A 15295-nucleotide genomic window follows, 5' to 3' on the forward strand; every position below is an offset into this window, starting at 1 on the left:
TATCTGCACAAAAAAAACTGGAATTGTACTTAGAAGGTTCAATTTAACAAGGTGCCTAATGTGTGCTTTCAGTATACAGGAGTGTGTTTCGTTGAGTGTGTGAGAAGAATTGTACCCAAACCTCTTGTAAGAATTAGTGGCAGAGGCATTCTTCACATACTGTACACCTACTTTCTCTAGTGGAGACCATACAATGCCCCATATTCATGAAATGGCAATCCTCAGCGTGTAACTTCATGACCACCATTTTGGCAGCAACATAACTGTGCTGTCTCGGGAGGTTGAGAACATTTGCCATCAACCCATTAAAATCAGGCAAAACACCATCTGGCGTCTCATTGCAAAGCAATGAGGAATCTGTCTGCCTAAGGATAAGGGGCAATTTAGAGATTGGTTATGGGCTATAGTTATTCATTCAGTGCCATTATAAACCAAGAAATTCAATCAGAACAGATTACAAAGGTGCTAAAGCTGGTAGGATTAACTTCTTGTCTTCAGTCAATTTTGACAAAACGAGATGCAGCAAATAAATATTCAGCACAGCTATACTGTAACATACTGTATTGCAATAAGTATTGTGGCTGATTTATTAACACAATCTAATACAATCTTTAGTGACTGTTGGCCTGAATCTTTTGTAATGCAAACACTGTTGACCAAATAATTCTGGATAATACAATCAGAGCACAACCTTGAATCTCCTCAAGGAATGTTATTATTAAATGCTTTGATAGTAGAGCTTGAACATTTTTGGCAAAAGATCAAATTGTTCCCAACCGACTGACCTGATTTATTTTTTGGTTTTCTTGAACTCATCCCATCCTACTGAAGTATTGTCCCATCGCCCCGCCCCCCCCCCCGCACACACACACCGATGTAAACTCCTAATAGTAACTTATTGTTTATGATGGTGCTGTGAGAACCTGTAGTCTGCCATTCTTTCACTCTGCCATGATCTCTCTTTACTCAACACAATAGCACTGCAAAATTATCTGCAGTGGGATGATTTCATCTGAAGTTGACCATTGCTTAAAGACTGTTGCAATTTGCTCTGACATTGATGCCGGTTTTATGACAACCAGTCCAACACCACCCGGAATACTCCTGTGCCAACTTGTCCATCATTTTGCGTCCCCTATGACTATTTTGCTGCAGGAGCATCACGTGGGAATCCTGGCTAATTTTTTTTTTCTTCCCCTGTTCCAGGGCCATGAGGCCAATTATAACCCAACTGAGATAAGCTAACTCAGCATAGACTAGCATCAAAATCACAATTGAGCCTGATCCTACCCTCACCTGTTATCCATGTTCCTAACCCCCCCCCACCACCACTACCACTAGCCTGTAGGCACTGAGACCAATTGTAGCACCAGTACCACCTGGGCTTAGATCAGCTGCTTCAGCACAAACCTAGGATCAAGCCTGGGACTTGTGACCCACCAACTTACTGTGCCTGAGCTGGCATATGAACAGTGGCAGTACACCATTATCAAGTATGTATATCTGAGCAAAGTAGACTCAACGTCTGCAAGAGTTTGAAATAAGATTCGTGCTGATGGAGAATGTATATTCATTTGCTGTCTTTAAGCAGACTGTTTATATTCTGGGGCCACTTGCTGGACATCCTTCTGTAAAGTGAGCTGATTCCCATGTTGCCAGATTTGTCCTATTTTATACTGCAGGGTAAATTCTCTGCTACACTGTGAATGAATTGTAGTTCAAAACTTTCCCATTCTGGCCATGGACTTGCCACAATGTCAGGGGAAGGTCACCATAGGCTGCGGAGTTGAAAGCACATCTATGGCCTGTACGAGTCAGCTGAAGATATTGGTGTCTCCAGTGGCACTGCTGCCATGTTGCTTTTACTACAAAAAATTCTCTAGCTTGCTTGCCTTTAGAGGCTACCGTATGGGGGTCCTAGTGCAAGAAAATCAAAAAGTTGGTATGCAGGTGCAGCAGGTGATCAAGAAAGCCAACGGAATGTTGGCTTTTATTGCTAGGGGGATAGAATATAAAAACAAGGAGGTATTGCTGCAGTTATATAAGGTATTGGTGAGACCGCACCTGGAATACTGCATACAGTTTTGGTCTCCATACTTAAGAAAAGACATACTTGCTCTCGAGGCAGTACAAAGAAGGTTCACTCGGTTAATCCCGGGGATGAGGGGGCGGACATATGAGGAGAGGTTGAGTAGATTGGGACTCTACTCATTGGAGTTCAGAAGAATGAGAGGCGATCTTATTGAAACATATAAGATTGTGAAGGGTCTTGATCGGGTGGATGCAGTAAGGATGTTCCCAAAGATGGGTGAAACTAGAACTAGGGGGCATAATCTTAGAATAAGGGGCTGCTCTTTCAAAAGTGAGATGAGGAGAAACTTCTTCACTCAGAGGGTGGTCGGTCTGTGGAATTTGCTGCCCCAGGAAGCTGTGGAAGCTACATCATTAGATAAATTTAAAACAGAAATAGACAGTTTCCTAGAAGTAAAGGGAATTAGGGGTTATGGGGAGCGGGCAGGAAATTGGACATGAAGCTGAGTTCGGATCGGTCAATGCCCTGTGGGTGGCGGAGAGGGCCCAGGGGCTATGTGGCCGGGTCCTGCTCTGACTTCTTGTGTTCTTTAGATTTGTGGTTGGGATCAGATCAGCCATGATCTTATTGAATGGCGGAGCAGGCTCGAGGGGCCGATTGGCCTACTCCTGCTCCAATTTCTTATGTTAATATAGACAGCGTGTTTCTCTCCACTGTTGCAGCTGCATTCTTATGCTGATTTTGCTTTACTCCACTGGCTGTTACAGTCCTAACTCAATACAGTGTCTTCCAATAAGCTACAAAATTATATTGTGTCTAACAGTGATGGTCTTTTTGCTTAATGAAGTGCTGAAATTGAAACTTTCTTCATATTTTAGGTGCCAATATCTTCCTTACCTCGTCAGGTCTAATCAAATTGGGGGACTTTGGTTGTTCAGTGAAACTGAAGAATATTGCACAAACTATGCCTGGTGAAGTGAACAGTACTCTAGGGACTGCTGGTAAGAGAATCCTTTGGGAAAGTCTGCTTTTCACTGTAGTCATCCAGTTATATCAGTGCACAGAGTTTGCATTTGATGCAAATGGTTTCAGCTTTACGTCGACTCAAACTGTTAAGTGTCATTGAGGTAGCTTTTCAGACTTCATTTTAATGTTTTCAATGTCAGAGAGTCTACGGTTTGGTTGGCTCTCTGCTAACAGTGTTGACCAGCGTTTAATCTAGATTGACAGTGTGATTGTGATCCATTCAAACACAGCTCTCTATCTGTGTATAGGCACACACGTGGAGAGTTCTATTGTCCTTAGGTAGATAAGCTCATGGAATCAACATTACGCTCCCCTAAGTATGAAGTATAGAGTGGCAGGTTGGTTAGATTGTAAGTCACCAGGCTCAGGGGTATGACTGGCTTGACGGGGATTCCTATTTTTTGACTTTACGCAACACTTGAAGACATCTAGTAGTACTCTGACCTCTTTGTTCCCATCCTATCTTGCTGCAACTATGCCATGATTCCTATCATTGCAACTGCATCCATGACATTTCAATGTTTTAAGTACACAACGTGGATGAGAATCTATTTAATGCTTTAAGTGTTGACTACAGGGCTTAATTTTGTATACAAGTTTAAAAACTGTCTGATTGCACCAGGAGTAGGGCACTTGGGATAACAATCCTTATTGCATATTTTGAAAAGCCTTGTTTGAATTTTTCAGAGGTCTAAATAGTTGATGTACTGTTTCCTATGCTCAGTTCTAGAATTGTTCAATACTGAGTGTGGCACTATCAATTCTCTCGGTTATGGAATGCTGCTGTAAGATCCCTTCTTGGAGAGTTTTGCAACAGGCATGAAATTTCACTGGTTTAATTTCACAATTTATATTTGTTTTAATGGCTCACAAGCAGTGTCAATTTAGATTAATTTTATACTTCTGAAATTTCATACTGCTCAAGTTTAAGAAAGAACATGAAGCATAGAAATTACAACAGAGCAGGGCATTCTTTGGTCTCCTATTTTAACAGTGCTGTTAACTCATTTATTTTCAATACTTGAATGCAGACAGACGAATGTCATGTGAATGTTAATCAGCTGCTAATGTGGCCAACAGTAATTTCCAGGCATAGATGCCTTCGGATTTAATATAAGTAAATCGGCCCCGAGTTCTGTTTCACTAGTTGACTGTTCAAACTAGACCACAGTGGGCAGAACCTCTGGGAAGATTATAGAGGAGATTGCGAATGTTTGTTCTGTGTATAAAATGGCTCAGATTTGTGGACGTGTCTGTTTTGTTTTTAAAGCAAACTCTTTCCAATCTTCTCCCTCTTGAGGGTCCTGATTCATGCTGGGGTAGGGCTTCGTGTGTGAGGCCTGTCCTCTACTATCTAGCCCAAGTGGGGCCAACTCTTGTATGAAGTTAGATCGTGAGCATCAGTGGACTGCTCCAAATGTTTGAAGACAGCTCGTCCGCAATCCCCCTCTCTCACATTTTCCAACAGGAGTCGGTGTGTAGTGATTTGGAATGGGAGCCCTAGCTTTTTCTCTCTCTAGTCCAGACGTACTAGAGCCAATTGTAACATCCCTACCAACTGCCCCATCTGAGGTCAGCCAAGTCAGCACAAAGCAGGGATCAAACCTGTGACTTCCTAGTCTGTTTGACTCTGTTCCACACTAGGCAATGTGCTTATCCACTGAGCTGTCAGGGTAACTGGTACTTTTTTAAAATGTAGCAAGCAAAAGTGAAAAGGAGTCTGGAATGAGTATTTGATACACGGTCGCAAGCTTGAATCGGCGCAAAATTGCCCTAATTTTAATTAAACAGTTGAAAACTATTCACACCCTTTGGAGAAATGGCAGTTCCGAAAGTACAAAATTCCCCAGAAGTGGATATTAGCAGGGGTTGGGGGGGGCGAAGACTTGCATTTATATTGCAACTTATCACTTCTCTCAAACATCTAGAAGTGCTTCACATCCTGAGAGTTATTTTGAAGTGCAGTGACTACTGATGTATAGGAAAAAATTTGCAGGGCTACAGGGAAAGGGCGGGGAGTGGGACTTGCTGGATTGCTCTTGCATAGAGCCGGCACGGACTCGATGGGCCGAATGGCCTCCTTCCGCACTGTAACCTTTCTATGATAAATACAGCAGCCATTTTGCAAACAGCAATGAGGTGAATGATAGGTATACTGCGAAGTGAAGAATTTTGACTTGTTTTTCATAATTAAGTAACTTGATTTGTCTCACTTTTGTTCTTTTAAAGCTTACATGGCTCCTGAAGTTATCACTAGAGCAAAGGGTGAAGGGCATGGGCGAGCAGCAGACGTTTGGAGCCTTGGGTGTGTCCTTGTGGAAATGGTCACTGGCAAGGTGAGATATGTCGAATGTTAATAGGCAAAAGAAATAGCAGGAGTAGGTCATACGGCCCCTCGCGCCTGCTCCGTCATTCAGTAAGATCATGGCTGATCATCTACATCAACTCCATTTTCCTGCTCTATCCCCATATCCCTAAATTCCCTTAGTGTTGAAAAATCTATCGATCTCAATCTTGAATATGCTCAACGACTGAGCATCCATAGCCCTCTGGGGTAGAGAATTCCAAACATTCACAACCCTCTGAGTGAAGAAATTTTTCCTCATCTCGGTCCTAAATGGTTGACCTCTTATCTTGAGACCATGACCTCTAGTTCTAGACTCTCCAGCCAGGGGAAACAGCCTCTCAGCATCCACCTTGTCAAGTCCTCCAAGAATTTTATACATTTCAATGAGATCATCTCTCATTCTTCTAAACGTCAGAGAATATAGGCCCATTCTAGTCAATCTCTCCTCATAGGACAACCCTCATCCCAGGCATCAATCTAGTGAACCTTTGTTGCACAACCCCCTATGGTAGGTATATGCTTCATGCAGCTCAATATTCAGAATATGTTTTAGTGTACGCAGCATCATGTAATAGCTATGGCAGGGCACTCCATGGTGATTTGGGTTGAGTTGGAACCCACTCTTTTCACTTGAGGTTCAAATGTACCTAGTCAGTTGGCAAAATGCCTTCTGTAGTATATATGTGCTGCCCTAACTCATTTCCTATTTTAGTGGAGGTGGGAAAGGGGTATTCTGTTTCCTTGAATAAAAACAGAATACTATGACAGAATATTTGTGTACTATGTGTCTGCAAAAGTGCTGGTTACCTGCAAAAGTGCTGGTTACCTGAGTACGGTATCAGATCTATGCATTTGCCTAGAGTTCTACTGGTAGCCCCCAATGAGGTTAAGCAGTCACTGCTCAAAGATTAGTGGACATAAATCCAGACCCTCACTGACTGTCTCAATTGATGATCTGACTTTGAAAGGTTGCAAGAGAGAGTGCTTCAGAAAGTAGAATGTGTGCAGTAAGATCTGAAGTGATTGGGCACGACAGGAGTTCCATCGCCTCCACGTTGTGCCTGAGTGGGAGTTCATGAATCCCCCGCTGGATTCGATGTCGATGGATTCTTCAGCTCCATTATCCCTCACCTTTTCTGAGCATAAATACACATGTTTAAAATTGTGTTGTATGTGCTGAGTAGCATTCAACAGTTTTGCCCATGCATTATCAAGATGTTTCAAGTTGTCTTGTTTCTGGGTATAAACTTCAGTGATTCATTTGAGTACCCAGAGCTTTACTCAAATGCCTTAGGGGTATGAATCATAAAAGTTGTGATCTCTGAAATGTAACAGGATGTTTTGGAGTGGTTCATTCAGCCTGCAGATTCAGAAAGAAATGTTTGCTTTTGAGGTGAATCAAACTCCACCCTGTGGAGTACAAGAGATGAGTCAGCCTGTTTAAAACTCATCACTTGCCGTTGCCCTAATTTTAATTACAGTTGAAAGCGATTCACACCCTGTAGAAAACTCTGTTGTCTGTAGGGCAAAAGAAATACGTACAGGTAACTCTCCTCCTGAGCCCATAGTATCGTATTACCTGTTTTTAAAACGGTAATAAAAGGTGGATATAATATCAGTTGATGCTTTCTTTGGTTGAATTGCAAATTAAAAATGTGTCTCCCAAGGTTGAGTGAAGCTCTTGTGCTTTATATTCATTGTAAACTTTAGTGATTTTAAAGACCAATATCTTTGATGGCTAACTCTAGCTGTAATTTGAAATAAGCAGATGCTGCATTTAGATGACTGCTTTTTATAAAGTCCAGCCTCAGGACAGTATTTTACAATGTCTGTGGTCACTTGATTATTGCAATACCATTTTCTCCACAGAATTACTTTTGATGTGAATTAAACCACTTCACCACATTTCTATAGCGCCTTTCACGAACTTAGGACGTCCCAAAGCACTTTACAGCCAATGAAGTACTTTTGAAGTATTTCATTTTACATTACAGACTGGAACAACCACTTTGATGTGGAGGCCAAAATAGTATTTAACAAAAGGGGAAAAATCACCTTAAAATAAAATGCTTCACACAGTTAGTTTCACTGCAGAGGCCTTTTTGCCCTTTGAGAGTTTTTGGTAAGTCTGTCCAGAGGAGCTGCTCTGAAAGCTGGGAACATTTGTATGGTCAGACATGTGCTGTCCGTTTCTGTGAGATTTACTACATTGTATGTTTTTTTTTGCAGAGCCGTCTGTTTTCACATACCTGTTTCAAAGTTATTTTAGAAAGATGTTCAGCAGTTATGAAGGAGAGTCTCTGCCAGGCTGCTGTTGCAAGACTTCTCGCAACTGGCAGAGTGGCTTTGGTGGACTGGATAGACGCCACCTGCCCTAGCTACTCGGATCCAGGAGATTTGCTGGCTGGTGAGGGGGTGGGAACACTACCCTGTGCACAGGTCCAGGAGATTACTGGCTGCTGAGGGGGTGGGAACACTGCCCTGTGCACAGGTCCAGGAGATTACTGGCTGCTGAGGGGGTGGGAACACTGCCCTGTGCACAGGTCCAAGAGATTGCTGGCTGCTGAGGGGGTGGGAACACTGCCCTGTGCACAGGTCCAAGAGATTACTGGCTGCTGAGGGGGTGGGAACACTGCCCTGTGCACAGGTCCAGGAGATTACTGGCTGCTGAGGGGGTGGGAACACTGCCTTGTGCACAGGTCCAAGAGATTGCTGGCTGGTGAGGGGGTGGGAACACTGCCCTGTGCACAGGTCCAGGAGATTACTGGCTGCTGAGGGGGTGGGAACACTGCCCTGTGCACAGGTCCAGGAGATTGCTGGCTGCTGAGGGAGTGGGAACACTGTCCTGTGCACAGGTCCAGGAGATTGCTGGCTGCTGAGGGAGTGGGAACACTGCCCTGTGCACAGATCTGGGTGATTATTTGTGAGGGGGTTGAAAACATTGCCCTGTGCACAGAAACAGGAGAATGTTTGTGAGAGGGTTGACAACCAGCACATGTAGAAAATAGGAAGAAAAAGGTTGAATGTTTTGATGGGAGGAGAATACATGCTCTCCGGAAAGAAAAATTACTTCCTGTTTCATTCCCCCATCACAATTACTAATATGAAAAACACCATTTGGTCTCATGTTGCACTTTTCAAGATAACATTTGTCCTTTCAATGTTAAAATATTACACAAACAAGCCCTCCTATCAGACCCCGCTTCAATTGACTATCGATAACTGAACAAAGCCTCTGTTATAGTACACTCATCTGACTCTGAGGTGCCAACCTGGTGAAACTACAACACTGGACTACACGCATGCTAAACAGCGGAAGCAACATGCTATAGACAGAGCTAAGCGATCCCACAGCCAACGGATCAGATCAAAACTCTGCAGCTCTGCCACATCCAATCGTGAATGGTGGTGGACAATTAAACAACTAACTGGAGGAGGAAGCTTTGTGAACATCCCCATCCTCAATGTTGGCAGAGTCCAGCACATGAGCGCAAAAGACAAGGCTGAAGCGTTTGCAACCATCTTCAGCCAGAAGTGCTGAATGGGTGATCCATCTTGGCCTCCCGATATCTCAGAAGCCAGTCTTCAGCCAATTCGATTCACTCCACGTGATATCAAGAAACGGCTGAGTGCACTGGATACAGCAAAGGCTATGGGTCTCGACAACATCCCGGCTGTAGTACTGAAGACTTGTGCTCCAGAACTAGCCACACCTCTAGCCAAACTGTTCCAGTACAGCTACAACACTGGCATCTACCTGACAAAGTCAAAAATTGCCCAGGTATGTCCTGTCCACAAAAAACCAGGACAGTTTCCACCCCATCGGTCTACACTCAATCAGCAAAGTAATGGAAGATGCCATCAACGGTGCTATCAAGCGGCACTTACTCACCAATAACCTGCTCACCGATGCTCCGTTTGGGTTCCGCCAGGACCACTGGGCTCCAGACCTCATTACAGCCTTGGTCCAAACATGGACAGAAGAGCTGAATTCCATTGGTGAGCTGAGAGTGACTGCCCTTGACATCAAGGCAGCATTTGATTGAGTGTGGCATCAAGTAAAATTGAATTCAGTGGGAATCGGGGAAAACTCTCCCGTGGCTGAAGTCAAACCTAGCACATAGGAAGATGGTAGTAGTTGTTGGAGGCCAAGCATCTCAGCCCCAGGATACTGCTGCAGGAGTTCCTCAGGGCAGTGTCCTAGGCCCAACCATCTTCAGCTGCATCATCAATGACCTTCCCTCAATCATAATGTCAGAAGTGGGGATGTTTGCTGATGATTGCACAGTGTTCAGTTCCATTCGCAACCCCTCAGATAATGAAGCAGTCCGTGCCCCCATGCAGCAAGACCTGGACAACATCCAGGCTTGGGCTGATAAGTGGCAAGTAACATTCGCACCAGACAAGTGCCAGGACTTGACCATCTCCAACAAGAGAGAGTCTAACCACTTCCCCTTGACATTCAACGGCATTACCATTGCCGAATCCCCCACCATCAACATCCTGGGGGTCACCATTGACCAGAAACTTAACTGGACCAGCCACATAAATGCTATGGCTGCAAGAGCAGGTCAGAGGCGCTGGGTATTCTATGGCGAGTGACTCACTTCCTGACTCCCCAAAGCCTTTCCACCATCGACAAGGCACAAGTCAGGCGTGTAATGGAATACTCTCCACTTGCCTGGATGAGTGCAGCTCCAACAACACTCAAGATGCTTGACACCATCCAGGATAAACCAGCCCACTTGATTGGCACCTCATCCACCACTTTAAACATTCACTTCCTTCACCACCGGCGCACCGTGGCTGCAGTGTGTATCATCCACAGGATGCACCACAACAACTCACCAAGGCTTCTTCAACAGCACTTCCCAAACCCACGACCTAAAATTCCTAGAAGGACAAGGACAGCAGGCGCATGGGAACAACACCACCTGCATGTTCCCCTCCAAGTTACACACCATCCTGACCTGGAAATATATCACTGTTCCTTCATTGTTGCTGGGTCAAAATCCTGGAACTCCCTACCTAACAGCAGTCTGGTGAACCATCACCACATGGACTGCAGCAGTTCAAGAAGGCGGCTCACCACCACCTTCTCAAGGGCAATTGGAAATGGGCAATAAATGCTGGCCTTGCCAGCGACACCGACATCCCATGAACGAATAAAAAAAAAATTAACCTAGTTCTGTGCTCATGTAACTTATACACATGCCCCCTCGTTCTACCTAACCTATCGAATTCAAGTAGTCTATCCATACAGACACAGTCTGGTCCCTTCATTATTTTAAATACCTCAATCAAATCTCCCCAAAGTCTGCACTTTTACAGAGTAAAAAGATCCAGCTAAGCCTATCGTGGTAACTAAGGACATTTAAACTATCACTTGTGGCCCTCCTCTGAACACTTTCCAGAGCCACCCTGTGGGGACCAAAACTGGACACTGTATTTTAGATGATGCCTAACCAAGGTCTTGTACGAGGACATTGTAGTGCTTTTTGTTTTATATTTGATCATCCTAGCAATACATCCCAATGCTCGATTAGCCTTTACTGCAGTCTCGCAGCACTGATCATGAACCTTTAGAGACTCGTGCATCATAACATATAGGTCTCTTTCCTGCTCAACAGACTTTACCTTAGAGCCCTGCATGGTGTACACACGCTTGGCATTAGCCCTACCCACTTGCATGATATTACATTTATCTATAATAAATTATATCTGCTAGACACTGGCCTATTCCCCCATTGCATCAGGATCTGAGTGTAGTTCCCCCCCCCCCCCCCCGCAATCTAAATTATGTATCTGAGCTTTTCTTTGCACCGGATTTGACCCTGACTTGCTTTCAGAAACTGGTTCATTGGATTTTTTAAAACATTTTATCGATAGAAGCAATTCAATGAAAGGGACTTTTACCTGAAGGAAAATGCATTATTCCCCATTAACACTGTGACTAGCAAACACAATTGATCCTTTCAAATGTTGCCTTGTACATACAAGTGTGTACATCAAAACTTGGGACTGCAGATATGAGACAAAATGTTGGGTGATCTCAGTCTAGAAACCTTTGTGTACAATTTGTTTTAACGATTTAAGTAGTGCGAGCTCGTTGTATTAATAAACCTTTGTGTTGAAGCATTATTTTCTGCAGTTTGTAAACTCAGAAACAAATCACTTTAAAAGCTTTGTTTTTCCAATTTTAGAGGCCCTGGCATGAGTATGAGCATAACTTCCAAATAATGTACAAGGTGGGAATGGGTCACAAGCCTCCTATCCCAGAGAGGTTAAGCCCAGAAGGCAAAGACTTCCTCTCTCATTGCCTGGAAAGTGATCCAAAGCACCGCTGGACATCTAGTCAACTCCTGGATCATCCGTTTGTTAAGGTGACTTGTTAGATTGTAATAGCAGAGGCTCGCTTGTTTTTCCAACCATAAGTCAGGTTACAGCTTTAGTAGATTGTAAGCATAAATGCAAGTTGTTGTCATCTTTTTTGTAGCACTCGACTGGTCTTACTGAGCAATGTGCGAAGGTGCAATTTCATACAGTGGTCCGCTTCAGAGCTCACTAAACATTTCAGGCATCATGGGTATATTTGGCAAATTTCTGGGATATGCTGGCACTGCCTTTGATACTCAGAACCTGTTAGCTGGACTTGGTTGACAGCCTTGTTACAAATGGCGACTATTCTCATTGGAGTAAGTCTCAAGGTGATGCTGCCAGGACCTTGTGGCAAGAGGATGTCAGACACGTCCTGAAATCTGGCTCCCTTTGCCACTGCAAATGCCTTAAACTCAGCACCTTGGATTGGCCTCTAGGTAACGTCTGTGTGTTATGATAACCAATCAATCCTCAATTATGTGATTCTATTTTGGACTGAGCTGCTACCACTCGGACTATAACTCAGCCTGAAATATTTGGTGCTTCCAGGTTTGCTGTGACGAAGAATGAAGCTGCCTGAATGAGGGCACTACTGGTCTCCCAGACACACAAGAAGCAATCACTACTGCAATGCCAGGAACACTGTACAACGGACGACCGCACTGGCAGCTGACAGGAGTCACTGTACCACTGCTTCTGTGAAGCTGATAGGCTGAGACTGCACATGTTGGGCAATTGACTTGTCAAGCAATTGGAAATAAGCTGCATGCTCTATTGGAAGTGCCATTACTACTGTACAGACTGTTGTGGTTTCTGCCCACCCGTCCCTTTCCACTCTTTCTCCCCCTCCCCCCCCCCCCCCCCCCCCCAAAAAACATTTGGGATCTGTAATACCGATCTGTAGTATTTCGATTTTCTATAGGTTTCAAACTGTTTTGTGTTGTCAAATATTCTGATTTGTAAAACGTTTTTATCTCCTGTTTGTTGTGCTACACACACCTATTATATTGTGGAAGAAGAATGCACTGACTCCCGTGAACGTTTGCATATCCAAATTTGTTCTGGAAGGACTGTAGACTGATTAATGAAATACAATTGTTTTCCAATAAATTCTTTATTTTAGGAAAGCTGTGGTGCTGATGTGTGAATGGGCCTACATCGTGGGAGTCTTCTAAAACTGAAGGATGCTGCGTTGAAACGCGCAAGCGCAGCCCTCGATGGTGACATTTTATTGGTGGTGCATCTTGTGGAAGGAAAATGCCACTGAACTTTCGGCTCATTTTATTCCACTGCCCTATCCTGTATTACTGAAATTATTTTAACTGGGTGCATTGCTTGGTCGTTGCAGGCAATTTCTTTTACAGGCATTGTGACACCATGGTACTTTGTATAATATACATTGAGTAAGACATAGATCTGTTTTGTATTGAACTCAATCTAGATATGAAATTATTTAACTAACATCCATCCTTCCTTTTTACAGTAATGAATGTACTTTAGAGGTATGCAAAGTTGAGACTTATGGGTTTTAAAGTTGAGCAATTTGCATATGTATGTATTTACATTTGTTCAGCAAGGATATTGTATCTTATTCCAAACATGCCAGCAAACCCATGAGAAAAAATCCCATTTTAATTATAGTACTTGAACACTTCAGTAAAAGCTAAATATTCCAGAAGGCAAAATGACACATGGGTTAGAACTGGAGCTGGTTCTGGTTACTGTGCTCCTGTACTGGAAGAAAGGAAAGAAGATTCCAATACAAATGGGTCATGTGACCATTTTATCCTGGAAACAAGATTCTGGGTAGCAAATTCCTCTGGCATGTAGCTAGGTGTGCTGCACAAAATGCTCACTGTTGTCTCTGATCTCTGAAGACAAGACCTAAGGGTGAGATTTTCGAGTTCAACATAGGCTGGGAGTGCATATGGGGCAATCACGAATTTCCATCCACTATATTTCCCTTCTAGTCCCTTGTTTTAAATTAAAGCAGTACTGTCCCATCCAGTGTTGGCATTAGGATTTTAATAAATCATAACAGTTAGTGTGAAATTTTCATATTTTTTCTAGTTGAACTGTGGGAAAAATGCCCTGCAACACTCGTATAAATTTTGTTCTTCCAAACCTCAGTTGTGTCTAGAGAGAACATTTTGAGCTATGGGGATGCAAAGGTGATGAACCAATGATTACAGAACTGTCACTGCTGCTGAAGAGTATCCCAGAACACAGAGGTGTAATTGGCATCAACATGTTAAATATATTGTCACAACACTCCCATGCACTTATTACTTACAGTTCAAGTCAAATATTTAGATTAATCGCCATCCCAAAAGTCGTGCTTGTAACCTGTTTTTCAGTTTGTGCCTTCAGATGGCATGGACATTGATACTGACCGTGACTAGGAGGAACAGTTGAGCAGTAGGTGTGATGTATGCAACTGAATTGAGGCACTTCACATTATTGATTCCTAATGGCCATGCAAGGAAGGATTCTTTAAATGTATTTTATGTGCAGCATTTTAAACTGAGAAGATAACCGATGGAACGTTATTAATGTGAGTAAACCGGCTACTTTTAATTTGTTACCCTTCCTGCAGTAAAAAAGGCAAATGTAACAAAATCAGTAAGAAGGATGTTTGTCAGAAGATGTTACTGTCCACCAGATATATTTGAACATTGCAGTTCATTTTTGTTTGTGCATCTGCTCTCCTCTTCTAAGAGGATTTGAGATACTTGCTGTGCAATGTATTATCCTAAATGATCACTTTGTATTTCTCCCCTCCCCCCATAGCTATTTGTGTTTCCTCTAAAAAGCTTGTGATTTAATTATGTGCAACCCAAAGGTCAGCTACACCCACTGAGATTGCAGCTGTAATTGGTATTAAAAGCAGAAATGCCAAAGGCGCTCAACTGTTTGCTCGAGATGTGCAAGAACACTATGGGTCCTCTCTTTTTAAGGTGAAAATCCTCTTCATGGTAGCTTTCCTGGAATTGATAACTGGGAAGCCATGGATGTGAACCCTTGTCCTTCGACTAGCACAGACTACACTGCTGGAATAGATACCAGCAGAAGATGGAAGGCTAAGTTAAAGGCAAGTTTGTGACAGTTTAATGCTACTGCATCTCCTGGTGTATTTAGTTTATTAAGTACTCTCTCAATATTTATTAATGACTTAGATGAAGGCATAGAAAGTCTCATATCTAAGTTTGCTGATGACACAAAGATTGGTGGCATTGTAAGCAGTGCAGATGAAAACATAAAATTACAAAGGGATATTGAGGGATTAGGTGAATGGGCAAAACTGTGGCAAATGGAATTCAATGTAGGCAAATGTGAGATCACCCACTTTGGATCAAAAAAGGATAGAACAGGGTACTTTCTAAATGGTGAAAAGTTAAAAACTGTGGATGTCCAAAGAGACTTAGGGGTTCAGGTACATAGATCATTGAAGTGTCATGAACAGGTGCAGAAAATAATCAAGAAGACTAATGGAATGTTGGCCTTTACATCTA

General features: G+C 43.1%; 1 protein-coding gene across 1 annotated transcript in view; it reads left to right on the plus strand.

The window, feature by feature from the left end:
- The window catches only part of map3k4 (mitogen-activated protein kinase kinase kinase 4), a 180241-nt gene extending 167331 nt beyond the window's left edge, over positions 1–12910 (plus strand). Inside the window, exons 24-27 of the mRNA XM_067989234.1 lie at positions 2911–3033; positions 5288–5394; positions 11609–11788; positions 12333–12910. Coding sequence (XP_067845335.1) covers positions 2911–3033; positions 5288–5394; positions 11609–11788; positions 12333–12353 — 431 coding nt within the window. The 3' untranslated portion in view covers positions 12354–12910. The remainder of the gene's footprint in view (positions 1–2910; positions 3034–5287; positions 5395–11608; positions 11789–12332) is intronic.
- Positions 12911–15295: the final 2385 nt, after the last annotated feature.

Source organism: Heptranchias perlo, chromosome 8 (assembly GCF_035084215.1).
Source record: "Heptranchias perlo isolate sHepPer1 chromosome 8, sHepPer1.hap1, whole genome shotgun sequence".
Lineage (NCBI taxonomy): Eukaryota > Metazoa > Chordata > Chondrichthyes > Hexanchiformes > Hexanchidae > Heptranchias > Heptranchias perlo.